This window comes from Athene cunicularia (genome assembly GCF_003259725.1).
Source record: "Athene cunicularia isolate RWA chromosome 21 unlocalized genomic scaffold, athCun1 chr21_part1, whole genome shotgun sequence".
Classification (NCBI taxonomy): domain Eukaryota; kingdom Metazoa; phylum Chordata; class Aves; order Strigiformes; family Strigidae; genus Athene; species Athene cunicularia.
The window spans coordinates 5,117,041-5,144,973 of record NW_020799127.1 but is presented as its reverse complement, the minus strand read 5'-3'; the positions used below and the strand labels follow the sequence as shown (position 1 = coordinate 5,144,973).

At 46.6% G+C, this 27,933-nt stretch overlaps 1 protein-coding gene across 1 annotated transcript in view; it reads right to left on the bottom strand.

The window, feature by feature from the left end:
- Nucleotides 1-27,933, bottom strand: part of SAMD11 (sterile alpha motif domain containing 11) — an 82,168-nt gene that overhangs the window by 44,397 nt on the left and 9,838 nt on the right. The window contains exons 2-3 of the mRNA XM_026862943.1: nt 27,052-27,102; nt 4,747-4,871 (exon numbers count right to left, since the gene is read on the bottom strand). Of these exons, the coding sequence (XP_026718744.1) occupies nt 4,747-4,871; nt 27,052-27,102 (176 nt within the window). The remainder of the gene's footprint in view (nt 1-4,746; nt 4,872-27,051; nt 27,103-27,933) is intronic.

Genomic DNA, 27,933 nt, shown 5'->3' with positions numbered 1-27,933 from the left:
AAAAGGAGGAGATTAAACCTAGCAGCTGGATATAAGCCCAGTGTAGACATAACTTAAGGCTTCAAAAGAGGAGCTAGATATCATCTCAATCAATGAAGAGCAACAGCGATGGCAGAGAGGCAGGTGCCTTTCCTTTACACTACATTCTCTGATCCTCCACAACAATTTACTGCTCTTTCACTCTGCGTTGGAAACAACAAACACCTGCACACTTGAAATTTGCACAACCATTTGGTGAACAGACATTTATCCAGGGACTATAGAAACCAGCGCGCTCTATTTTGCAAGCACAAGCGCCTCCACTCCCCGTCACAAAACCAGGCAGGGAACGCAGAAGTTTTACTATTCTTAAAAATCTGAGGACTTGAGACTGTCAACAGTCAACCCAGATGAGAAGGAAGGAAAAATAGTTGAGAGAGGGTGCAGATGGGTAAAATCCTAAACCAGCGAGATGGATTTCCTCAGCCAGTTAAAAATTCAGAGTTACAAACAGGGCAGCTCTTCCCGAAACCCAGGACCCCCTGGGACCTAAGGAAATCCAAGTGCCTCAGTGGCAATTGTAATAAATCTGTAGTGCCGCAGAGCAAGCCCAACACACGCAAGTTTGCTCCATGATTAAGAGATCTCTGTAATACCTTAAGGTCCCCAGTGGGCCCAGAGCAGTGAGATACAGCTAACATGCATCACACACATACGAATATCTCAATCATCACCACAGCTGACGGTGGCTCCGAAGCCAATCGATAGGGCAATTAGATTTTATCAGTACACGCCTCTCGGCCACCTACTTCTGCTGGCGTTGCAAAAGCCTCAGTTACCCCTGCCAGTCCCGGGCCTCCAGATGTCTTACTGAGAAGCACCGGTTGGAGCAGACTTTTGCTTTTTTTTGTAGATTTTTGCTGGCAGTATTCTTTATTTCCTTTAAAGGTCCGGTATCAGGGGACACTTTAAACATGAGTTAAGCTGTCAGCTATTCTTATCTAGACGTCTTGCTTCAGTGCACAGACGAACAGGGGGGCACACCCCCCCACCCCAAATCTCTCGCATGCTGAATCTCTAGCAGCAGGCTGTAATCCACATCTATTCCGTACTGGTACGGTGGAACAACACCACAGAGGTCTAGCAGAGAAGTTAGGGAGGACAAGGCAGGAGACTGAGCTCTGTTGTTCAGTCATCATTTGCTTTATGATCTTGGACAAACGTCCCTTTCTGTCTCTGTCGATTCATGAGCCTCTACAGTGCACTCAAAAACTGGTGGAAGGCATTATGCTTCTTGTCCAACATTTCTGATGAAACTTTACTTGCTGGCAACATAACTACCTCCCTTTCCCCTTTATCACTGCAGATTAGCAATACGAGTCTTTCCATTTTGTGTATTTTCAAAGTGCTGTAGCTCTCAGATGCGCTAGCTCAGATCTCCATAGATGCTGAACTTACCAACAAGCCACAATCACTACACTGGTCTTAATCACACCTCAGTGATTCAATAGACAGCACAGCCATTTGGTTTTGATGACTCCAGACTCTTCCTACCTGTCTGGGCCTCATCCTAAACACAGTGACTTTTTTGTCCCAGCTATCCCAAGCCCTAAGACTGCACCTCCTCTAGGCTTATCATCCCAAACAGCTGGTGCTCGCCACTGTGGGTTACAAGACCCACCGAGGTGGGTTATTACATCCTTGTCTAGTCAGGGCCAAACCTTGAGTCTTTCAGGACTCAGTTATTTTCTAAGTCTTTCAGCTTCTGCTGTCCCAAACTAAGCTCTTCAGTCTCTCTGTTCCCAAATACAACCATCACCATTGACATAAAGTGACCTGTTTTCACTTCAAAATTACCCATAAGCCTTCCAAGTATGTTAACAGCAGTGCTGCTCTTCCAGTCAAAGGCCTTACATGTGCCAGCAATACATGAGTCTCTTCAGCCCCTTGTGACCTGAACATCAGCCCAGCTCTAGCTTGAACCCTGACTCTAGTCCCACCTATCTTCCGGAACTCATAAAAGCCCCAGAACTAACTAGACACCATCATTTTCAGCCCCTTTCTGCATTTCAGAGACCATTAAAGAGCCAGTAATACTTCTCATTTTCCAGTCTATGCTGTTCAAAACTGTAACACTGACTCTAATCCTGGTTTTAACTATAAATCAAGGAACTCCCTCACAGAATTAATCATAAACCAAGCAATCCTGCCAACTTCAGCCCTCTTCTTAACCCCACGGGCCCTGCAATAAGAAAATCTCTTCCATTTGTGCTATCCTTGTTCTCAATCCTCTCCTTAGGCTCAGCGATAGCCCAGAAGCCACATACCCTTCTGAATCCTGCTTTAGCAGTACGCACTCACCGCTCACCCTGCCCACGTAGAATTTGCAGTCTGAGCTGCAGAGCAGCCTCCGGAGCGTTCAGCCTCTACTGGCTGGGACTCTGTGCTTGTGCTTCAAACCACAAATGCTAAACAAGCAACAGAAAACATTTTAGCAGCAGATTCCAACGTACTTTGAGAGCTCTGCAGCCTTATAGTCATGAGCGATGCAGGAGTTTTTAAACATATTGGCATTAACATAATTTATTCAGCATTGTCCATCTCCAAATGTCTTTTTGAGAGCGAGATTCTCATAACCCAAATACACAGTATTGTTCTCAACGGCATACAATGCAAACAGCAGACAACTGGGAGCACATTTCTTTTTCCCTTATTGTTTTAACTAAGTGGTTTAAACAACAGCCAGTCTTTTAGACTAACCCAACACTAATTCTCTTAAAATTATATATGTAGCAATTAGTTATACCATTCTCCCCTTCCACCCCTGCCAGTAAAAACAAACAGAACCAAGACATAAACCAAAGAATCGGCATCAGCTACAAATCCCAGCATGTTCTGCTCCTGTTCCCTCGACTTGCACGTCCAGAAGGTGGTGACATTGGTACCAGTTCAGACGCTAAAGTTGGAGCTGACAGGTTCTGCACAGACTTTGGCAAATGAGTCTTCCTTCAATCAAACAAGCACATAGAGGGTGACACGCTCCGGACAGGAGGGAAAAAACAGAGTTAAACTGTCCCCGTGGAGCCGTGACAACATCCCTTCTCCCTTTAGATACCTAATCTCCCCACCATCTCCCCACCTACTCTTTTGTTGGTCAACTCCTGTCAGACACTCCAAATCTATCACGTCCTGCAAAGCCCTGTCTCTTGCTTGGTGGCCTCTTGGGTGAATGAATCCTCTCTTTTTCAAACTTTCATCGAGGTCCCAGCCAAGCACCGCTGTCCTCACTGCTACAACACGTGTACAGAGACTATGTTTCGTATTTCTTACCGTTTCTTATGGTTAAGAAGCTATCCAGAGAACCTCAAACATAAATTCTAACAAATAAGAATGAGGAATTCTACATCCAATCTTTTCTACTGCTTAACACTGATGGGAATGAAAATTACCCTTTGTCTTTCTGGAATCCTATGGATCTCAAAGAATTTCAGCAACGCTGATCGAGCCCAGAAGTTTCACTGCAAAGCAAATAATATTACAAACCATTTTAACATCCGGGGTCCTCTGAGACATATAGACTCAAGCGAAGCCATACAGAAAAACCTGTCTCTGGACAGCCTGGCTCTTAGAGCTGTGTAGGGAAAGGGGCTGTGGAGACTGGTTAATGAAGAGAATATGGAGATTCAGCTGTGAAAGCAAAGACTGGGAGCTGCCCACGGCTGCTTTACAAACGTACCACAAATCCCCCAGCCCAGCACAACACATCTTGGGACACTTTACTGCAAAAGTAGTCACCCCAGTAAAAATTTCACTGCAGACAGGAGGAACCTTTCTGGAAAGGGGTCAAGCCTCATGCAAAAGGCAAGCCAGGTACCTGTCATGTTTCTGAATATCCTCCAAAGATATTCCCAAAGCATATTACATGTGGTGTTCCCTTCAGAGCCGGGGTTAAGTTATACAGTCGATAGAATGACTTACAAGAAAATACGAACAAAACCACAAACACGCAGATTTTCAAGAAAGGCCTACATTACCACACAGAGAGAGATCCAGTTCTGATTTAGAGGGACAGGGATCGCTCAATATAAAACCTAGCGTAACTCCCAGTTCTTGTGCAACTTTTATTTATAATCTAAAGCAAATCGTAGATTCTGCAAGCAACCAGAAGACCTCTAGTTTATCATCAGTGCCTCACTTGTGGACTGATGCGTATCTATCACCAAAGCATCCTTGCCCACAGCTCCCTCCCTTACTGACACAGTGCAGGATCCAAGAGGAGCGCTTCTGGTTTCACCACGTTAAGTTGAAACCAGGCGAAGTTCCCACAATAGCCAGGTAGCACTACGAAACCAAACAACCGTGGTCTCAGAAGAGTTGGCAGGCACAGACGCAGCATGGGGAACCTCTGATTAATGAAATCACAAATCAAACCATGCTCTCAGCAAGGTCTTTCTGCTTCACTTGACACTAACCCTGGGGACATTTCACTTCTTTGCTGGCGCAAGCTCCTTTGCCAGTAGTTTAACACAGACCGCTAGATTTGAGAATAACACAGGGCTGAGATCTCAAAAGGACTTTAACATCACCATGAAATCCTTTCCATGTTAATCTTGAGCCAGAATATTAAAAGCTTTCATATAGCTCGCTCCAAAGTGTAACACAAACAGCCACGGAAAAGCCTCTGAAAACATGAACAAATGAGGGAGTGAAAGAGAGAGGAGGGAAGTCAACAAACCCAAACCAGCACAACCTGCTCCAGTTGCTTACCTGCTGCTCCTAAGCCAACGTCGATGCTGTTTCTCTTGAATTCACAGCGGCTCTGGGTCTCTGGCATAACGAGCTGACGGCTCTGATGCAGGTTGGAGATGATAGTGGAAAGGTCGTTATCACGGCTGCAACAGAGCAGAAAAGCACCAAGTTAAGGAAATCCTATTTGCCACCACATAATTGATTTTTGTGTGTATGAGCGTACGCGTGTGCGCACGCAAGACTCTTTTGTTTGCCCCTGACACAGCTGTATTTCAAGAAAGGTTCTCCCCCTCCTACCCATCAGGTTCCTAGGTAACCTCCTCTGGTTTTGGGGAGCGGAGACCAAGTGCAAAGCGCTTCCCAAACTGCACTCTCATTTCCCATAAAGGACTCTGCAGCTGCCAGAGCTCCTGATTTCAGTTTTGCCAGATATAACTTGCGTGGGCCAGAACTTACATCTCAGATGGAAAAACTGAAAGTGTAGGAATTGGCAGATCCATTCCAGAATTAATAGGAAACTTGAACTGAAATAACTGATAGTTTTCTATCAGTTGCCACTCTTCTATTCTTAAAAAAAGTAAGTTTTTCCATTCCATCACTGTTGGAACACAAGGCTACTTTATTTACTTGAATAATAGTTTTTTTTTTAGAGAGAAACCCACCATGAACCCGGACATCAGCATTACTCAGAGCTGAGAGTACAGATTTATTTACAAAACTAATTTTCAACTCTTCATTCTAACAGATCCTGAAACAATGCTCTCTTCCTTCTGGGAAAAGAGAATACATTAGAGCAGTTCAGCATTATTTTGCCTGTTATCCTTGCATCAGATTGCTGCTAAGTAGGCTAGTTTAGTCGTTTTTTTTTTTTTTTTTCCTTCCCCCCCTTCTATGGAGAGGGAGAACACAAAACGACATCCACTGTAGCAGATACTGCAGTTCAGCTGGCAAATGCTTCTGCTTGCAAACCACTATCCACTTGCAAAATATTTCTGAATAAATGATACACAAACACTGAAGAGGAAGAACAAGCTAAAACGTATACATGATACTAAATAGAAATGCTGGAATGTCTCCCTTTTGTTTGTTTGTGGTATGTATTAAATCACCCATCCTTCTAGCACAAGGTGCCTGCCCCAAGCTAAATGTGGCTATTTTTCTTCCTTCCCTCTTTCTAAATGGAAGATGACAGCCAGAAGAACCAGAGACACTTACAAAAAATTATACATATTAGAAACACTGCCCTCCCTCCCACATCCACAGCTCCCTCGCCACCTCTACTCACACGACAAGAGCACCCAGTCTGTGCTGCTGTGACACACAGCACATGACCACCAACTCACTGGTGCAGAGGAGAGAGTCCTCACCTGGGACCAGCAGGACAACACGGAGGGTGCATTATCTGCAGAATTACCTAGCAATGATCTTCCTTTAAATATCCCCCCCTCTTATCCCCCCTTACCTCCTCCCCACCTGCTGCACCCCCACCTACAGGCTATCAGCACTGGCAACAGGAGCAGATCTGCTCAACCGCTCCAGAGAGCCCATCCCTGGTGCAGAAGCAGGGGCTAATCTGTCGTCTAGCTCTCTGCTAATCAGATAAGTTTATGACAGAAAGTCTTTAGACAGAGGTACTTTCAGCGGGCGTCTGGCTCCAGATTTTCGCAAGATGTAGCAGACAAAAACAGACTCGCATTTCAGCAGCCGCTGTCATGTTCCCTGCTGCTCCCCCCGCGCGCTGCCCCCACCCCCAATCTCGGCAATGAGAGGATGCTCGGATCTCAAAGCCTTTGAGCACCCATTGCATCTTCCTCCGCTAAACCAGTTCAGATTTCTCCTTATGCAAGCAGAAGGCTAATTACTTAAGCAAGCCCACAGGTGAGTGGGAAGCCCATTTCTCCTGTGCCAAGCAGTTTTGGGTCTTATCCTCTTTTAGCTGCCACCTTTAAGATGCATTATGCAAATATTTTGGTGTCTTAAGTCATTTATGGGATTAATGTGAAGTGATTATCAGTTCTTTTTAATCATGCCAATCAATAACTGGATGTCAGGGACAGAGGACAAATACAGATAAACGCTGCCATCAGCACAATGCTCAGGAAAGGGCGGAGGAGATGAGCCAGAAGTGCAGAGGGAGAAAGGCAGGGAGTAGGAAGAGAAAAATGGGATAATTACATCTTCACATTTGCAGAGTGTCTTGCATCCCAATTGAGCCCAAAGCACCTCCGATACGTAAACACATTAAGAGAGCTACGAGAAGGAATTGTTTTTTCCACCACTAAAACGCAACTATCTCTCTTTCTGGAAAAGAGCGTAGCAACTCCTTAAGATGACTTGATTCTCCGAAAAGCAAAAAGCGCAGAACACCACAATGTATCCCCTGAAAACTAAAATCACGGGAGCTATGTGGAGGGAAACGTTTCCACGGTGGAAGCGGTATTTTTCTACCCCAACAATCTTGTGGCTTTAGGAAATTTTCCACGGCCTTAAAATTGAAATCATCATGGGTATGCAAAGGTACACGAGCAAGTCGTAACTCCACACGTGAGCGGGTACCACAGGGCTGATGGGTACGCTCTACAGGCTTTGAATTCAACTCAGTCTACCTGAACAATTAGGCAGGATCCCAGGAAAACAGGACTTTGCTGGAATACCTTTGCAGAAGGCAAACTGAACACCAAGGTGACATTGAGAGGAAAGGGAAGAAAGATTATAGAGATAAGGCAAAGAGGCCGAGACAGCTTTTAACACATCAGACTGTCCCCAGGAGTTGTTCCTTTTGTCTTAGTGCATGGGAGGTTTGAAGCCTTTCTGTTCTGGGCTTGTTCTACACCTGGCACAATGGGAGGTAGCTTATAGCTGGGGCTCGGTCTAAGTATGAGAAAAGAGTGAATGGTAACCAGAGCTTCTTAGGAAAAAATGAGATACCCTTCTGCTTAGGTGAAGACTTTTAAGCATTTTTTTTTTTAAATCTTGTAGGCCAAGCTGGCCCCAGCAAATACAGCCCCGCACAGCCACAGCCAGACTCCAATGACTGTGTGGACTCTAAGGGACACACTAGTGTAAGGCTCTGCTTAGACCACAGAGGACTTTCTACCACATGTTGGATCAACAGAATAAAATACCAGCTTTGGTTCTGCAGCTGACAACTCTGCCACTTCCAAATTATCCATGACTGCATGACAGTAAACAAACATCATTTTTACAAGAGACCCTCCACTGAGCAAAGTCCAACTAATTGCTTTCATCCCAGTGTCATTTAATAAAGGTGGCAAAAGTTTAACTTTTAATTGAGTCTCAATTCTTCAGGTACTCCATCAGTCACTCAGCGCTTTAACCAGGAAGGGCTCTGCCCAGCTACCTGCGATTTTCAGAAATTACCTGCTTTTGCACACTTGCTACCTCAGACCACAGCACTGCAACTGCACTCCCAGCCCTGAGACCACATTGTCTCCTGCTGGTTGGCCCCGCAGGAGGACAGAAGACACAGCACTACCAAAGGCTTTGGGAGATCTGCCTGGTCCCTATACCAAAATTTGAAAAACATGAGTTATAACTCCAGCCTGGCCAAACTCCTTCACAACTCAGCCCTGTCCAGGCCCTCCCCTACCCCTCAGCCCTGAGGGGAACACCTCAGCCAAACCACAGTCACCAGCCCTACACCACAAGGCAGGCAGACATCTCCCTCAGCTCTGCCTTGTCCCTTTGCCATCACCTGTGTGAAATGGGGAGCACCTGGGCTCAGCCAGTGCCCACCCAGTCCCTGGGCTGCCAGGTGGCCAGTGTTAGCCCTCTGCCCCATGTTTCAGTTCCCTTTGACTAACAAACAGGTCTCCAGCTCCTCAGCCCCATTCCTCGGTTCTTCACTCCTACCTATCGGCTTTGGACTTTTGCTCCCCCGTACCCTGTAAAAGAGGTGCAATCCAGGACAGAAGTGAGACCCTCTCCCTCAGCCCAGGTTACAGGGTATTCTCTGTGCGTTCAACTTGCTCACAATACAGGACAATGTTTTCAAAACACAGCGAGTCTCTTGGGGAAAAGGCTATTTGTTCCTCTGGGTTTACATACCACGTAACTTGCTCACAGTAACCAGAGAATTACACAATGGCTTGGGTTGGACAGGACCTTAGAGACCATCTAGTGCCAACCCCCTGCCAGGGGCAGGGACCCCTTCCACCAGCCCAGGTTGCCCAAAGCCCCGTCCAACCTGGCCTTGAACCCTTCCAGGGAGGCGGCAGCCACAACTTCAGTTTAAAAAAATCACCCCTTGTTCAATCCCTGCACTCCCTGATCAAGTGTCCCCCCACCCCTTTCCTGTAGCCCCTTTCAGCCCTGGGGGGCCGCTCTAAGGTCTCCCCGGAGCCTTCTCTTCTCCAGCTGAACCCCCCAACTCTCCCAGCCTGACCTCACAGGGGGGGCTCCAGCCCCCCGAGCATCTTCGTGGCCTCCTCTGGCCCCGCTCCAGCAGGTCCGTGTCCTTCTGCTGTTGGTGCCCCCAGAGCTGAACCCAGCCCTGCAGGGGGGTCTCATGAGAGCAGAGCAGAAGGGGAGAATCCCTCCCTGGCCCTGCTGCCCACCCTGCTCTGGGTGCAGCCCCGCACACGGGAGCTTTCTGGGCTGAGAGGGCACATTGCTGCCTCACAGTCAGTTTTCCATCTACTACTACCCCCAAATCCTTCTCCTCAGGGCTGCTCTCCAGCCACTCCTCACCCAGCCTGGATTTGTGCTTGGGATTTCCCCAACCCATGTGCAGGACTTCGTATGTGGCCTTGTTGAACTTCATGAGATCCCGTCCTACATGTAATCCTGTCATATACAGACCAGGCAACAAACTCAGGGGCCCAGGGCTCCAGCAGACAGAGCCAGTGCAGGAATAAAGGTCCTTCCCTCGGAGGGAATACAGCAGGCAAAAGAATATCCAGGTTGCAGGACCTCGGGTCAAGATTAACAACACACACTTTGGGGATACCAACACACATGTAGCAATGCCTAAAACTTGGCTGCTTGGTCTGGCACCACGACTAATGGAACTGAGGACAGGGCCCTAGAATTGGGGTAAGGGAACCTGAACTGGGTGTCAGAGCATCCCCTCTGAAGCCCTCATCAGCAAAAGCACAATTCTTGCATGACCTTAGGGGGAGGGTGCCCGCATTAAGGGGATTGGAGAGGGCTGGTCCTTCCCATGTAGAGGATTCCCCCCTCTGTGTGCTGAAGCCAATAATTCCACCCAGGTGCTCACTTGCAGTCCCAGCAGGGTAGAGTCACACTCTGCTTTTCCTTTGTCTTGTCTCTGAGCCGCCGCTGGGTGCCTGTTAATGCAGGCGTCCCCCATACATGCACTGACACATGCACACACAATCAGATTAAAGGTCTGATCCCTTCCAGTAGCATAATATTATATTTTAAAAACCGGATTAGAGAAGGGGGCTTGAGCAAGATACAGATCTCCTGAAAGGTCAAGGAGGAGACAAATGGCCTTCTGTAGGGCTGCAGGTTGCCATGGCAACATTCAGTTTGCATGGGTTTTGGTAATTAATGGTTTGGGGACCCACAGTAATACAGGTATGTGGTACTGGGGAACATGTTCTGAGGCATGACTGCCTGGGCACTTCCATCTCATAGCAGCAAGTTTTGCTCTTACAGTAAATTGAAGGGTAAAAAAAATGAGTACTTACTGTCAGGGATTCCAGAGGGCACATGGCTGGTTGGCCACATCCAGATTTGTTTTCAAACTGGGAAGTGATTCAGTGTTCCTGACAGTCTCATAAACCCTTTCTTCTGATACCTGGCTCAGGATGATCGAAGCTCTGATCACAAGACATGTTTTTTTCAGGTCTTTCTGCTCTTTTGGTGGGCAAAGTTTTCAAAAAGATCTTGCAGCACTGCAAGATTTTTGAGTCTGAACTTCAAATCCAATACACATTTAACCTCAATCTAAAAAGCTAAAATTTGCCCTGTCCTATATCTGAAGAGTGAATCTAAACATGTCTAGTAAAGATAAACTCCTATTGTTGCTTTCAATTACAGCTGATGTGCTGTTGCTCAGTCTCTATTTGAATCCATCATCCTGGTTTTGTAACATCATACTTACCTGTGGCAAGGAGTAAAATGTTTAAAAAAGATGAGGATCTTGTGTGGCAAAGTAGTGTGTGATGACTGCTAATAAAGGAGTGAGATCCCATCTTCACAAAGATGTCCCTCCTACCAAGAAATCCAGTAAAGGCAGCAGGTACCCAACAGCACTGCAGACTTCCCGAGGGCCAACTCTGCAGCTCTGAGAACAGCCACGAGTGGCACAGACCTTGTCATGAACCCAGGCTCAGAAGGAAGACACGTTAACAAGGAGTAAAGCTGGTGGTAGTGATGTGTAGGTGCTTGTTTATTATGGTGCTCCACCAGCATCGGAGAAGTAACCATCCCACCGAACCTGCTATATATCTATCCTGCCTTTTCCTCACCCATTTATCCACTGACAAGAATGTCCTCGGCTTCTGCAAGCTGCTTTCCACCCAGCAGGATTCCCATCCCACCACTAGGCTCTGTCTTGCTGCCAAAAGCAACAGTTGGAGAAGTGGCTGGATATTACTATGGCTTGGGCAGCTTTCAAATCCTAATGAAGAAAGGGCACAGGAGCAACAGATCCATTTACCAGGAATGCAGGAAAGCTGTGATAAGGGTTTTGCCCAAGCCACAACCAACTGAGCAGCTCACTAGTATGCCACAACTCAGGCCACACGTGCTGTAAACAGCAACCACAAAGCTTTAAAGGCCAAGTCCAAATGGCTCCTTTACCTGGATGGAATATGAAATGAAAGCTGCTCTCTAACAAAATGGCTACCTGACCTTGGAGGGTATTTCTGAAAACACTGTACACTTGACCTGTTAACACTGGCAACAAAAGAAAACTGCAGGGGAGCCCAGCATAGGAGGCACATGGCACAGGTTCAACCCTAGGTCTGGAAAACAACGTAAAAAATCTCCCTCACCCTAAAACCTCACGCCCCAAACCCAGTGAATGGGCTCCCAGTGAGCAGGACTCTGGGAGTAAAGTCAGGACAAGGTGCAGCTCAGATCCAGATCAGAGCTGACAGTCTGAAATTCACTGTCACATCCTAATGCTCTGACACAAGGAGCCCGCTCTGCAAAGCAGCAATGAGATGTACTAATAACTAACGGCTGCAAAAATTACCGCTGGAGGAAAAGAAACCACATTGCTAATGTTCTCTACAAATGCTTTGATTGCTGCACTGTCTATGTTTAATGGAACTCACTGGTCCTCTGTCTCCCCCAAAACTGGTTGTTGTGATGAGGCTTTCTGTAACGGCAGCGTAATGGTCCACCAGTGGTCATTTGATAGCTGCACTGCTTACAGGAAAAGGCACCCAAGGGGAGAGACAGCCACAGCAACAACAGGTGGAAACGTCACCCAGACAGAAGGTGTCTGCTTGGGACAGGATGCCACAGTAATCCATTGACACATCTGCGGAGTCTGCAGAGAAGCACCTGCAGGACACCACCTAAACCAGCAGCACTGTCCTTTCTGGCACACGCTGCATGAGCAACGTCATCTGGTCTGGCTAATGAGCCACAACCTGTGCTGAAGGAAGAAGAAGTCTATCCCAGGGACTGCCACTGAACTGTCAGATTTGCTAACCGTGCCCGTCCCTTGGGACGTATAAATGAATTAGGAGCAAGCCCTTTCGGGGAGGCTGTGGTAACCAGACATGCAGCAATCCTGTGTGACTGACTTCTGGGAACAATAATCTTTTTTTTTTTGAGCAACATTTGCACCATCAGCCTCCAACTGGCAGCGTTTGAAGCCAGCAGCTATTGCTCCAAGACCCTCCTGGTCCTGTCTTGTCCTCTGGTCCTCATGCTGAGCAGCATTTGGACCCTCCCTCCAGCCAACTCTCCTCAATCTCAAACAGCCCCAGCAAACTAGTCCCTTACGTCTGCTGAAGGCCACCTCCAGCATATTCAGCATGCAGTGACTTACGGAGGGGACTAGACAAATGAAGCAGACACCTCAGTCTCTTGGCCCCTTTGGCTCTTGGCCCCTTGAGTGAAGGTAAGCAGAGAGGTGCTGACAAAAGTTTGGGCTGCCCTGGCCCCGTAGGGAGATGTAACCCCCTGAGATCCTCGGGAGGGGGCAGCTTCCAGTGGTTGTTAACCCAAGCCAGATTCAGACTGGGAGCAATGCCTTTTAAATGTGTTTCATTTACAGACATTAGTAGCAACTGCAACTTTAACAAGGAGAAGGATAAGGAGACTAATGGATGGAGACAATTAACCAAAATATAAATCAGTGTCAGAGTCTCTGCATCCAGCAGAGGCAGCCAGGCGCCCGCAGGGTCTAGTGATCTCGCAACACGCTGCTCAAAGTGACTGCAAAGAGTGATTGCACAGAGGGGGAGGGAGAGGGCAAGGAGAAAATTTGGTCAAAATTTAAATCCTTTTCAATAGTGGCTGCCTCCCTGTTTGGTGCAGCCCTCTCCGAAACAAGGAGGCAAAGTAACCTCACCAAAATGCCATGCCCCGTCTATCCTCCTCACAGGGTGAGGCAGAATGAGTCCTGTGTGCCTCTTGGAGACTGTCCCTCCTGCTGGCAGGCAGGGATGGCTCTGCCCATGCCTTGAGCCTCAAGATCACATACAATAACCTTTCAGTGCTTGGTATCAGGCATAAAAAAGTGCAGGTCACTCTGCAGAGGAGGTATTTCACCTGTGGTGCAGCACCACCCAGCAGTACCCAAAAAAGGCAGTGGTTAGGATATTTAGCACAAGTTTGAAACTCAAGCTGTTATTTTTCTACTCCAATTTCCTGCCCAGGCTCTGCTGGCATGGCAGTTAACTGCTTTGTGCTGCTCTTCTCCACACACATGGGGATGCTCAGGGGCACTGTGTGAGTGGGAGGCATTAGACACCGAGAGGCGACATGGTACTTCAGCAACAGGAGTTCTAGATATAGCCAAGATAAAAAAGAGGGAGTGATAGTCTCAGTAGACGTAAAACTGCGTAGATACAGAAACTGCAAGGCAGCTGAAGAAATGGTGAATGAATCTACCACCAGATCAGACTGCGTAAGTCCTTTCCTAATACTTAATCAAATCAAAGGCAAACTGGGAAAACCCAGTCAAAAATGTATGATTGTCTTTGAAGGGATGCAAAGTAAGAAATTGATGCCAGGTTTGGAAGAGAAGAACATGGGAAGAAATAAAACCGAAAAATATTTCTTTTTAAATATGTTTCACTGGCTCTCCATCCCCTTAACGATCACACAGTAAGTGCAGGGATTATATTAAATTTTACTGATCAATACAGTTGCCATAAAACTGTCCCAACCCTCTGCCCCTCCCTACAATAAAGAAAAAAAAATCCAATATGCAAAAGGAGGAATGTCAGGGCTTGCAGGGGAGAAGACACAGGACATTGATTAAGCCAAGGCAAGTGGAGATCAGCGCAGGTGTGTGCCCACGCAGCCTCCACACAGACCCTCCTGTGTCACTCCGAGGAACTCACACGGGATTTCTTTTCCTTGTTCTCAGCCCGACCGGACGCAAGTCCGGTTCCAGATTATCTTTCAGTGGTACCCCTGGCTCAGGTAACAGCTTCGCAGACTGTTTATTCTGCAGTGACTTCCTTCTACGTACCATCTGCACCCACTCTAGCCCTTGCCCGGCCAGGTCGACGCGCCAGGAATGACAGAGAATTTGCAGCTCCCGGGAGATCACAGTATTGCCAGAACCTGCAGAAACACAAGTGATCTTTTCTTCTCTGCCGACCGCCTCTCCTCTCTCCTCACCATCTCCCCAAAAGACAAGTTCCTGGTGTAAGGATCGGAGCAATGTCACAGCCAGGCTGCTGTCAGAGTCATTTAGCAACAAGCAGACAGTGCGAGTGTGTCGCTCAGGGCTACCCAAACTGGAGCATACGCCCAGGGACAGGACAAGCATGTAAATCAGTCAGTGACTGTGTGAAGGGAATAATGAGCTTTTTATGGAAGCCATTAAAAGGAAAACCCAGATTGGTCTATAAATACTGTTGCATCATTACAGCTCTGAGAAACAACCTTATGTAACAGCACAACTATGTAATGTCAGGACTGGTGTAAAATAACCACTGAAAGGCTCTCACATTGGTTAGTTAGCATTTTTTTAAACCCAAAACAAAACTAATAACCGATTTCCAAAGAAACATACGCACTTCAGCCCAGGCCTGCAAAAAAAAAAAATCCGCCTTCTGTCTCCCTGCTACACCCAGGTAAATGTGGAGGTCGTTAAAAGGACCTCGAGAGACAGCCGTGACCTGGGCACTGCTGCCCATTGTGCAGTCGCCTGAAAAATACCTGACTGCAGCTCCCACATAAAATGCCACCAGTATCACTCCTTTTCCCTTAACCTGCAATGTCCAGCCTCTGTGGGCCATTTAATCACAGATTCATTGATTTTAAGCCCCAGAAGGGGCCGTTATATCTACCTTGTCTGACCTCCTGCACAGAACCTGTCAGAAAATCACCCTATCGTCCTCCCAGTTAATAGTGGCAGCTCGGAGTGAAAAAAATGTGTGACCCGTGTTCCTGTCCCCAGGAAGCAAATAGCGACCCTCCATCTCAGAACCACCACCACACTGAATCGAGTGCTCTGGGAGCAAAATAATCTGTTTATTCCCCAGAGCTGACGAATCCTCTCAGCTTCTTCCTTACTAGTACGTAAACCTTCCTACCCAGACGAAAAAAAGCACATTTCACAGGATGACCGCTCTGACTCCCCACCACATGTGCAGCACCAAACCAGTGCAGGATTAACCATCTTCCAGTCCGGCAGAGCAGAAAGTCATCTTGGGATAAGAAATTCTGCAAAATAACTTTCTCCTCAGCATGTCTTGGTTTGCCCTGGCATGGCCTTTGAGTGCCAGAGGTCCTTGAGCAGACAGGCAAGGTCACCTCACTGCCTCTGACACTCCCAGGCAGTAAAACTAGGGTCACTGAGTCAGCAGAAACAGAGAAGGGATGTGGATCAGGGAAAGCTCGCAGCTCAGACCGATCAAGGGCTCTTCCCCTCCTCCCTCGCTCCTGCTTATCACCTTGCACACAGCTCAAAACATCCAGCAACATCTCCCTAATCGCACAGCGCACAGCCAATACCTTTCCTCTCAGGTCGACGGTGGACAGAACAGCCAGAGCAGGATAAGACCTAAAGCTGGGCACAGGAGGATTTGGGTCAAGGATTTGAAGGCTCTGATCAGGTGACTAAGAAAGGAGTGGATGGGGACAGGGGGGGCTGCAAGGGAGAGCAGCGGAGTTCGTTTCACTGAAACAATAGGCAGCATGACCGCCTGACAGCCTGTGTCACTTTTCCACGGGCAGATACAGCCCCAGGCAAAGAAGCCGCATGCATGCGAGCATGTGTATGTGCAGTTCTGAGGAGCAGAGGGGCTGCCTCCTTCCCTCAGACCTCTCCGTGCCTTTACTGCCTCTCCTCATCCCACTCACAGAGTCACAGAATCGTTCCGGTTGGAAACGCCCTTTGGGATCATCGAGTCCAACCCTCAGCCCGACTCTACAAAGTTCTCCCCTACCCCACATCCCCCCACAGCTCATCCAAACGGCCCTTAAACCCCCCCAGGGATGGGGACTCCCCCCTCCCTGGGCAGCCTGTCCCACTCTCTGACCACTCTTGCTGGGGAAAATCTTTTCCTCATGTCCAGTGTGAACCTCCCCTGAACTCCTCATGCTCCAGGACCTCTCTGGTGTAAGCTGGGCAGCCTCAGCTCCTCTGACCTGCCACTCCGTGAACCACAACGTGACAAACTGCTGGGAGGTGAGCTCCCTTGTCATGCCCTTTCTGGCTCCCTCTTCTTATTTCCCCGAGTTCATCTCTAACTTCTCTATTTCCCGCAAAAACCTAGGCCCCGCATCTACCTGGTGACTGGCATTTGTAGCCAGCAACGTGTTCGGCACCACTTTCACATGCTCAACCAAGTGCGAACTGGCCCTGCGATTCAGGAACCCAGCTTGGGGCCTCCGAAGCTCATGGAAGGGCTCCCACCTCCCTCCACTGCCACAGGAGTAAGCGGTACCCCGGGACAATTCTGTGCTCTAGGCAGAAGACAGAAGCATGATTTCCAGCAGGCAAAGCTTAGGGCACAGCCGCATCTCACTTCTTGGCTCGTATTTATATAACTCCTTGGTTATATTGCTTAGTCTTTCAGTTGCCTTTTAAAACTTTATCATTGATAAAAACTACTTTTTCAGTCACTCTGTCCTTCTTAGACATCAGTCTTGACAGACAACAACTTCCCAGCACCACACTTCTGTCTCTTGGGTATCTCCACCCATCAGACACAGGCAAAATGGGAAGGAAAGGGGAAAGGTGAGGGAAGGGCAAAGAGGAAATAGGGAGAGGCAAACAAGTTTTCCCAACTGGAGGGAGCTGAGAGGCCTAAAAATCCCAACCCCAACCATGGGCAATAGAGCCCCAATTCTCCCTGCAGATTTATCTTGAAAACAAAAAAAAAATAATCATCCTGCAACATCCCAAGCAAAATGCTCATAAAATTTCATTAATGTTCATGACAGTTCATAAAAATGATCAGTAGAGCTGGCAATTCCAAAATTAGGTGGAAATAAGTATAAAGATGTTTTTATTGTAATCCTGCTTTGTCATTCGGCTCTCTGCAAGCCCATAAATAAAAATAAGATGGAACTACACTACAATGATGCTGGACTGGAGATGGGGAAGAGATAAAGCACTGAGATGAAGAGCTAACCCAGTCTATCATTGCTGGCACCTTACTCTGATAGTCAGATTTGACCTGTGCCCATCCACTCAGGTGCCACAGAAGTGTATGGCAAGGGGGATGCCCATGCTAGAGATTTTACTATCAGCCAGGCCTAATGCACCTTGAATCCTGCACTTCCACCACAGCTGTAATCTTGGGAGTCAAAAAGCTCGCTGTGCAGCAGGATAAAGGAGCACAGTGACTTCCGAGAAAAGGAGAAGGGCACAAAGCATTAGAAATGAGCGCCTAAATCCAAACAAGGTAGGGAAAACCTTAAACACAGTCATTCACTTTACTACTCCTCCATGGCCAGCAGGATACACCGGCCCCCCAGACGAGCCACCTCACCCAGACCTGTAGAAGTGGAGGATTACAGAAGATGGTGTAAGCACCGTGCAGGACCATCACTGCAAGGTGCAGCTCCTGGGAAGCACCATCCCCCTGTGATGCTTGCTCTGCTGTTCACAGCAGTCTCCCACTCCTTCAGCCAGCCTTACTGCCCCAGCTCTCTTCTGAGGCAGGAAACATGAAGACCTTGTGCTATTTTCCTCTCAGAAGGACAAGGGTCCCAGTGCCCCAAGCTGGCAAGCAGACTGAAGGTTACTTACAGACTCTTTTTTCTCCCACATTCCATTTTTTCTTAGTGCAGATGTGTATCCATGTACACACATGACCAGTCCCTGGAAAACACCTTTGACCTCTACGTTCTGTGCACACACTTGCTGGGCAGCAACCCAACACAAATTCACCAGAGTTCAGAAGGGTTTTCCTAATGGTCCATCTTCATCAGCTCATCTGCCACAACCACGACAAGTGTCCCTAGATTTTTCCCTTGAACATCCATCAAGCCCATGCTATTGATCACCCCCTCCCCTTCCCCAAGCATAGGCTGCAATTCACCTTGGCCACTAATACAAAAAAAAAAAGTTTCACTAAGAGAATAATGAAGACAACCACAGCAAGCAGGAAAGCAGGAGGGTGGGGGGTCACACCCCCTTATTCTGAGTCAAGAGCATTTCATGAATACCTAAAACTGCCTCCATTCTGCTCTTCCCCTGCCTCCTCACTATACAGACCTTGCGAGTCAACCTCCAGTACTCTCTGCTTCAGGGACTCCTGCAGCTCACATTGGATCCCTCCCTCATCCTAGAACTTCAGTGTCTCTTCATTTTCCTTTCCGTCATTTCCCAGGGGCTTCAATGTGTTCTCATGCAAATTTATATACCCTTCTCTCAGTTCCCCAGTTTGTCATTAACACCAACCTATTCATCCCTGCTTACCTCGGATTTCCCCAAGTTCCCGGGTCTCCCACACTGGATATCCAAACTTGTCCCTTAAAAAATACTTCTGAAACTCTCTTACTTGTCAGAATCCAAGTCACACCCAGCCTCACCCTCTAAGCTAAACAGCTGCTCCTGCTGCATGCATGCAAGTGCAGGGAAGGGCCAAACAATTCTTCTGCCTGCAGCACCAGGGAGCCTGGAGGTCCTGATTTTTTTCCTGACAAGTTTTTTGGCACATCTGATTTGCACCAGAATCAATGAGCTTGTCCTGCTGACATGTAGAGTGTTCCCTGAAGTTTTGGACTTGTCTAGATGCTGCGTTCCAATGTTCCTCAGTAAGAGACAAATAGAAATGTTTTGCTCAGCCAATAAAAAGAATGTGTCACTGACACGCAGCTGGTGTGCCTAATGGATATAAGGTCTCTTTAAATATCCCAAATTCTTCTCATTTTCTCAATTCATTAAGCCGCCTGCTCTGAACTGATGAAATATTAAAATACCCAGATGAGCGATTTTAAATGGGTGATAGGGTGTAAGTTTAGACAATGAACAGTGGGAACTGATGATCTACAGGAATCACTCACATATCCAATGTATTAAGGACAAGACAGACTTATATTTGAATCCTTTCAGTTTCATAGTAGGCTGTGAAAAAGGAGGTCAGAAACCTCCCGTTCCTGAAACGTGCCCTTGAAGTTTTGACCCAACATACAATCTAAAAGCAGAGGGGGATGATTCTCCTTTCAACCGCTGAAATGTATCAAGACTGCTTCCCCAAAGCTGCAACCAAGCTTATGTATCTCTCAACAGTATATATACCAAGGTCTTACGATGCCTTCACATGCTCAGTTTATCCAGAATGCTTCCAGGTGCCCTAAAAAAGGTCCATTATACCCCCCCTCCCATGATAGATACACTAGAGATGACAATACACTAGGGATAAATATGAAGAGCATTACTCTTGAATAAACATTCCCTCTTTTCTTGTAGATATATAACAGCTTTTCTCACTTACGTTATTTGAAATATAATTGTATTCTTCTAGCTTTAAAATAGAACTAGTTTATCAAATTCACCTTTACCACTGAATCTCTGCTAATACCTAGATGGTCTCCACTCCCTAACCCATCCCTATAGCCAAGTGAAGCTTTCTGGGAATGAATATAAGAGCAGAAAGTACTGCTGACAAAATAATTATTTCCGATTAAAGAATACCTTTCAGCAAACCAATCGGTGCTAATTTTCACCTCCCTCTTCCATCCGATCTTCCCTACAAGTATGTTCATTCCAGAATCTGCACAAGTAAAGCCATAGATAAGGTCTTGTTTGGCCTTATCTCTACAGGAAAGGGAGAAGCAGAAGTTACTCAAGTAATCTGGTCCCAACCCCCTGCCCTGGGCAGGGCCACCTTCCACCAGCCCAGGTTGCCCAAAGCCCCGTCCAACCCGGCCTTGAACCCTTCCAGGGAGGGGGCAGCCACAGCTGCTCTGGGCAACCTGAGTCTTACCACCCTCACAGGGAAGAATTTCTTCATCATATCTAGTCTAAATCTCCCCTCTTTCATTTTAAAACCGTTACCCCTCATCCTATCCCTACCCCCCCTGATCCAGAGTCCCTCCCCCCTTTCCTGCAGCCCCTTTCAGCCCTGGGGGGCCGCTCTAAGGTCTCCCCGGAGCCTTCTCTTCTCCAGCTGAACCCCCCAGCTCTCTCAGCCTGTCCTCACAGGGGGGTGCTCCAGCCCCCCGAGCATCTCCATGGCCTCCTCTGGCCCCGCTGGAGCAGGTCCGTGTCCTTCTGCTGTTGGTGCCCCCAGAGCTGGACCCAGCACTGCAGGGGGGAGTCTCACAGAGTGGAACAGAGGGGGAGAATGACTCCTTGAAAATCTCAGGCTTAATGCACTCACATGGGCCTTGGGGGATGTCCTGCCAGCAGCCTCTGTGGAGTCCAAGAATACACCAACTTCTAGAACTGAATTTCGTCAGTGCCTTCCAGCAAGATGGCATCAAGAATGTCTGTCTGCTTTCCTGCCAGTACCAGTCTTTTGCAGGGTTTAGATCCACAAATAAAAGGAAACCATATATGCTATTGCATAGAGCCAGAAATCTGTCCTATTGCCATTTGAAGTCCCCAAAAAGCAGCTGATGGAACATCCGGCCCACAGGTAGCAGCTCCTCCCATTTTATCTCAATATCTACATTTTCAGACTTCACATGAGTGCTCTGTGGGTGATCAAACACAAGCAAAACAAAGGTTGCTCATATTTTTTTTTTTCTACAGAATTGGAGGCTTAGCACCTTGGCTTAACCTTCCCAAAGTCTCTCACTCTGACACAGAATGTTCTTGTTAACGTCTACCAGCTATGTGGATTTACTTTATTTCTCCTCTTCCAGTTAAACAAAAGAACACATCCATTTACTTGTTAGGCAGCTATTGTCTAAAATCAAACAGGTATGTCACTGTTTGATGAACAAACTGAGTTCACCCTTCTGGAAAGTCTTTTCCTTCCAACATATTGTCTCCACACAGCCATGCCTTGACTGCCAACAACTGTGACATTAGCCAAGAGCTTCCTTGTATTTATTGGCTTTGCCTTCAGGAAGCACGTCCTGGTTCACAGCTTTAACAGTTACAAAGGTGAGAGCTCTTTGTATATTCCACCAAGATGAGGATTAAAACACTTCCTTAAGCAGTCTACGTCCCAAAGCCACAGCAGAAATAATCTGGAAGGGCCAAATTCAGCCTCATGTTAATTAAGTGTCCTCCTCATACCAGTCCAGAAGTCACGGTTAATATATTCCGTGGTATTTCACTGGGATCTTTTGAAGCTTTCTATAGCATACAGTCAAGAGCCAGCTTGTCCTCCAAAGTCATCAAGAGTTATGGAAACAGCTCTGCAGGTCTACATACCGTTGGTATCTCATCAGTCTTCTCTGCCCTGATTTAAATCAGATGGGCAAAATCTGACTCGTTCTCTTCAGTTCAGCTCACTGTCAGCTTTTTCAAGTGGGGCTACTGCTTCAGCCCTGCTGTCCATTGGTGTCGAGGCAGAAATCAGTGACGGACACGGAAGGGTGAAGGCAGGTCCCCATTTGAAGGCACTCTTTTCCCTCTGCCACTGTCTGATTTTTTCTGTTGTAACTTCAAGGCGCTTATCTGACAAATACCAGCTCTTTTAGGAGCAGATGCTAAAGACTGAAGGGTGTCAAGGGGTCACAGCTAGCTTCCAGCTGCTGAAAACTTCTTGTGACCTTTTAGTACCTATTTCAGATCCCCTAGATTAAAAGGCAAAAGCTTACTAGAAAAACTAAATAAAAAAAATAAATAGACAGCCCAGAAGCCATCCTATATCAATCCTTAAAGGGCAGAGCAGCAGGATGCTCTGGCGCTCGATAATGTTACCTGCATCACACAACAACACTTTCTGCTGAGTCAGGACCAGCCTTGACATGGTCAGAACCATCTACTTTTCATTTCTCCTCTCCTGCTTTCCTTTTCTCTCCCTGTGTATCCTTCCAAAGGAATGAGCTACATCACTGAATTTCCCTTTAGTCTGCTTCTCCTGTCACATTTCCCATTGGTTTTCATCTGCTTCTTCCACTTGGCCTGATTTGTTTAATGCCCTTTTCCTTCTTGACTAACCTGTTTCATTCCTCCTTAAATACAGTTTTCTAAAACTGTGCAGTCATACCACGGAGACCAAACAAGTACTTGTAACAATCTAGTTGAAGCACTGGTGTTTAAACTCAGTTCTGACTGAGTAAGGGTTTATGCCAGGCCTAAATCAATGTGGAAATGCCCATGAAGTATGTTATAGTCAGTTTTAAACATACACATACACACAGGCTCTTGGCCAAATGTCTGTCTGTCTAAAAAACATTCTAATATGGTTCATGCCCATCCAGACAGGCTGGTTACACACCACTGTAATCTTTGTTTAAACTGTGGTTGTTAAATGCATTTTATTTGTTCTAGGCAAATGATGCTTTTGTTTTCCCTTCCATCTCCTTATGCAGACTTCATGTGGCATATACCTGGATAAAATTATCCCCTGGTAGGCCCAGTAAGCTCGGAGTCTCCCCTCAACTGGCTTTTTGTTCGTACAGCAGTGAAGAGACTCTTTTGCACGCACCTGCCTCCTTTCTTTGTCCCTGTTTTATGCCCGCGCAGGCACAGGACCTCGAAGACAGAAACGCTGCCTCGGACACTCTTTCAGAGTTTGCTAAAGCACGTGGCTGAACATCGAGATGCCTCCCTCAACCCTCTGCTGTGCTCCTTGTCTTTGCACGTAGCTTTAACCAAATTACATACCATCTTCCTTCCTACCAGGCAGGTCATCTTTAACAAGGGCAACAGTAAACAACTCTTGGCTTCCTTGGGAACATGGATGGCTTAATTGCACTGACAGGGTCTTGAAATTCTCAGGTGGGCGAAATGTTTATTCCACCCTGAGCTGCATCACTGCGTGGTATTAACATGCGTGGCCTCTTATCTCTTTCTCACTCACCTCCCTGCAGTTCCCTCAAGACATCAAGTGGCAACAAATAGAAGGAAAATCCTTTTCCTCTCCGGAACTCTGTTTTATTCCACAATTTATTTTCATGAGATGCCTCAACCTCGGAGAGGTAATTCTGCCCGTGGTGCTGAGCAACTGTGACTCCCACTGAAATCAATGGGAGCAGAGAGTAGGCATCTTGTGGCAGAGACCGGGCTTAACCTTGTGTTTACTATTTCAAGATTTCACAGGCTTGTCTTGAAATAAAAGGAGAAGTGCATTATTTACTGAACAACTTTAACACATTTCAGCAAATTATTCCAGGAACGGTACGTCCATACAAGGGAATTCTACCTTAAAAAGGCAATTTTAAAGGAAGACTAGCTGTAAACAAAAACTCAAACCTGTATTAACTTCAAAGCTTAAAAGAGAAGGGAGCAAAGCACCTGGCAAGACACGGAGAGATCCTAATCTCCCCTTTCAGGACAATTCCCCTATCTCAAGCTTTTGGTTCTCTGCATATAGAATGATTTGTACCCAATTAAATGTCTTTTTATCTAGGGCAATGCAGACAGCGATTCTAAGGTGGCTAAATCCAATGAATCCAGGTATCCTCTGAAAACTTGGAGAGGAAGATCAAAGACAAACACGACAAAGAGGCAGGTAAGTTAAGATGGCAGGTCTCAGACCTGCTCGAGTGAAAGCAGCGTGGTGACTGTGTGTATTCATGCAGGTGTGGTGCATCAGAATGATTTCCCAGCACGGGTTTGGGGTGACCCGTGTAACTCCCATGTGCTGAATTGTGCAGGTCACTGAGAACAAAGGTCAGCTAAACCTTTTTTTTTGCCACCCCATGATGTATTTTAGATGTGCCTGATGTTTTGCAAAACTGCGTGGCAATTTAGGTCACTTAAATACATACAACTTTTTTTCTGTACCAACACATAAACACACGAATTACTTTCTTTGGCACATAGCATAACACATGGTTTTTTGATTCTGAACTAGCTGGATGGGCACAATTTTTAATAGTTGGACTAACCGTTTAATCTGCAAAAGCAAAACTTCTGTTCCCAGGTGGAACTACTGATGTTTCTGCCAGGGGAGAGCCAAACTGGAGGGAACAAACAGTTACGCTGAGGAAGCCCAAAAAGTGTACTTGCTGACATAAAAATCAGACCATTATTTTATTCTATGCATTGCAAGTTCAGAATATATTTTTTTAAGATAAGGATTCTAATTTCCAAAGATGCCTGCACCCTTAGTTGCCATTAGAACTGTTGTTCACGTGGCTCTTAATGAAGGCTTGTGTCAGCACTTCCACTACAAATCTCTGCCTTTTGGGAGTTTATAACTCAGCCATAAAACTCTGCTTTAGGCTGAAACTTAGCATGAAAGGGTCTGCCTGGAAGAAATGCCATTCTTTTGTATTTTAGAGTCCCAAAAGCTTATAGCAACAAACCGGGGTTTTTATTCTAAAGGCTGCCATACAAAAAACGTCAACTGTTTTTTATACGAGTGCTGGGTGAGATGTGCCTTCTAGACCGGCTTCTAGGTGCTTACTGACCGGGGTGGGGGGTTGTGTTCTTAACGCTGTAAATTTTAGGAATTACGGGTTTTGTGCTTTAGGGCCAAAGTCTGTGCTTACTTAAATACCGGTGAATTCCTCTGCCCTCACCCCTTCCCTAACAGAGTATGAATCAGTCCAGATTTCCCACCCTTCGCTCCCCACTGCCTCCCTGAGCCTCCTGGGGATGCCAGCCTTAATTCATACTCCAGCACTCAATAAAAACATCGATGGACTTGTCTCTCCGGGTGCACAGTTTAGGCTGTAACGTTCACACACCATGCTGCCAACAGAACAGTCCAAACTGTCCTCAGGTAGGGGGAAGGGAGTGGGAACGTGTGAAAGGGTTAAAATGACAGAGACTATTTGTCCCTCAGTCTTCTGCTGCCTACTTTCACCCCTGAGCCACTGGTTTTTGGGGGAACACACAGAACAGGGGCACAACTTGTTCACACTGCGGTTGAAGGGCAAGCGATGGAGATGGAAGTCATTTCAAACCCTCCCTGCTCCGGTCACTGATGCTTACATTTGCAAAACATGTAACAGAAATGCCCACATCACCCACGATCCCGATGGGTATGTCTTCCTAAAGCTCTTACACTCTTCTCTTAAGAAAACACTACGTTTGCTGCACTCAAGTCTTATACACATTAAGTCTTGTCACAAAAGTCATCAGATCAAATTATTTGCACTCCCTTGTCCAGACAATCTGATCTCTACAGAGTATGAATTGTTTCTTCAATGTTTGTGAAGTGGCCAGCATGCAGTAGGCACTTCCACTAGGAGTAGTAGAAGTAGTAATAATATTTTCCTACTGTTTTTAAATCTCTAACTGAACAGGAAGTTTACACAAAGCATCAGAAACTCCTTTTAGCAAAGCAAAAAAGTTATTAGTGGGCTGTTATTTGCAAGCAGATCCAATGGGCCAGATTCTGATTTCTACAGTATCCACATACGTACAAAGCACATACAGAACCAGATTCCAGAGTGCTCTGCACCCCATCTACCTCCCTCTGTTCTATGTTCCCCAAGACATTTCGCAGCTGCACAGATTAATTATTCTTGTTCTAGAAAACACGCTGTACCCGCCAGGCTCAACTATTTCACTCCGGTGTGGTGGTAGTTCAGTATAAAAGAGAAATTTCAAAATTCATTTTCTTTTTCTAGTGCAGAGGCAAATTTCTGCAGCGATAATTTTAAAGGATTAGAAAAGTTTATGACTGCTGGCAACTCATAAAGAAAATGCAGTATGCTCAGGGTATCAACTGACCCAGAGGTCACAAAGAAATATTCATGTTTGTAACTGGATAGCTTCAATTTATGAATTTCCACCTTCTTAGGGCATCTGATACTGTAGGAAACCAGACTTTAAAACCAATATACCAGACTGGTTTGGCAGTCCTTCTCATAATTCAGGCTTCTATGTCATTTCTTTTATTTACGCTTTGTAAAACACTTGTCATTTTTTGAATGTCAATTTTTTTCCCAAGCTGACTTGTAAATACTTTCGCACTGCGTTTTTGCAGCTGTGGTTCAACTCATTCATACTTCATGTTGCAAAATGCAGAGTCCTGTTGGCTCCAACATTTCATACTTCAGCACGGCAGTAGGATGCCTACATGCCGAAGTTTTTGCAAGACCAGGGTGTCTCAGAGTCATCATATTATCTACAGCTTCTGTTGTCCAGTGATTCATTTCACATGCAGCCACAGGCCCACCCTTTAAGGGAGCGCTGCTTTAAGTTGGCAAAGCACAACACTGCAACTCCTGAGGAGTTCAGGAGCATCAGTCAGTTTGGCCTTCAATGAGCATTTTGTGCAAAAAATCGCTTTTGCAAATGAAATGCAGACTCCCAGGTCTCTCATGTCAGGAAACAGATCTGGGCCACCCCAACCCTGCATTCTTCCAAAAAAAGGACCAGAGTAAAAATATCAAAACCAATAATGGGCTTTCTTTACCAGACTAATCCATTCTTTCTTCCAACATAAAAGAGACTGTTTCCCCCCCCCAACAACTTTCCCCAAAATAAAAAACAAAAGAAAGGGTATGTGGCAAGGGGAGAAAGAGGAACAAAGGAGGAAGAAAAAAACCCCACAGCCCTGACAGTTAGAAATGTTCATTTACAACTAAGAGCATCCATATGCCAGTAACATATCATAAACTCTTAGCCTACCATACAAAGAGGGTGCCCCAAAATGGTACCTGCAAGAGGTCTCTCGGAAGGAGATGTTTAAATCCCAATGGGTGTGTATCCTGTTAACAAACAAACAGAGAGGTCAATGGCACATGCTGAACACTGCATCTCTTGCTGCTTAAAAAAAGAAATGCTCCATCATGACAACCCACCCATGGTCCTCTCTGAGTCCCTCGCCCTAGCTCTCACCCACAGCTACTGCCTCCTCTCCTCCGGAGCTGGGGGGTGCTGTGAGGAGCCCCCCTGCACACACAGGGCAGTGCTGAGCGTCCCCAGCAGGACTCGCCGCTGTCAGGGAGACCTGCAGGCGAGCTACACAGTGGTGAGAGACCTTCTCCTTGCTGCATGCAGTCTCCTTAATAGATGTAGGGACTGCAGGGTGTTGTCTCGACTAATAGGACACATTCAGAGGAAGCAGAAAGAGCTAAGCATTGACATTTTATGAAGAAAACCCAAATATGTCTGTACTGTATTCCCTCCTCCGCACCCACCCCAGCTGTAAATAAATTATTAGCAATTTCCCACCTCGGAAATTAATTTCACATATTCTGTCACTCTGCTGCTGACAAGCAGGAACAGCAGATTCTAGATGAACAATATCCTAAATTAAGACAGAGCGGCCAAGGGGGTTGTTTTTCTTGTTGGTTTTTTTTGTTTGGTTTTTTTTTTTTCCCCTTGCTATTAGACAGACTCTACACCAACCCAGAGGGCTAAGGCAGATGCTTGACCTTCTGTGGTGTGGTGACTCCACTCAGTACCAGGGAGCACCGATCCCCCCCGCCACGCAGAGGAGGTCTGTGACCACCACTGCTCCTCGGTGTCAGCATGATTGATGGGAACCCCAGCCATCTGAGACCAAACTGGCAAGCAAGCCCCTATCCTTGCACAAA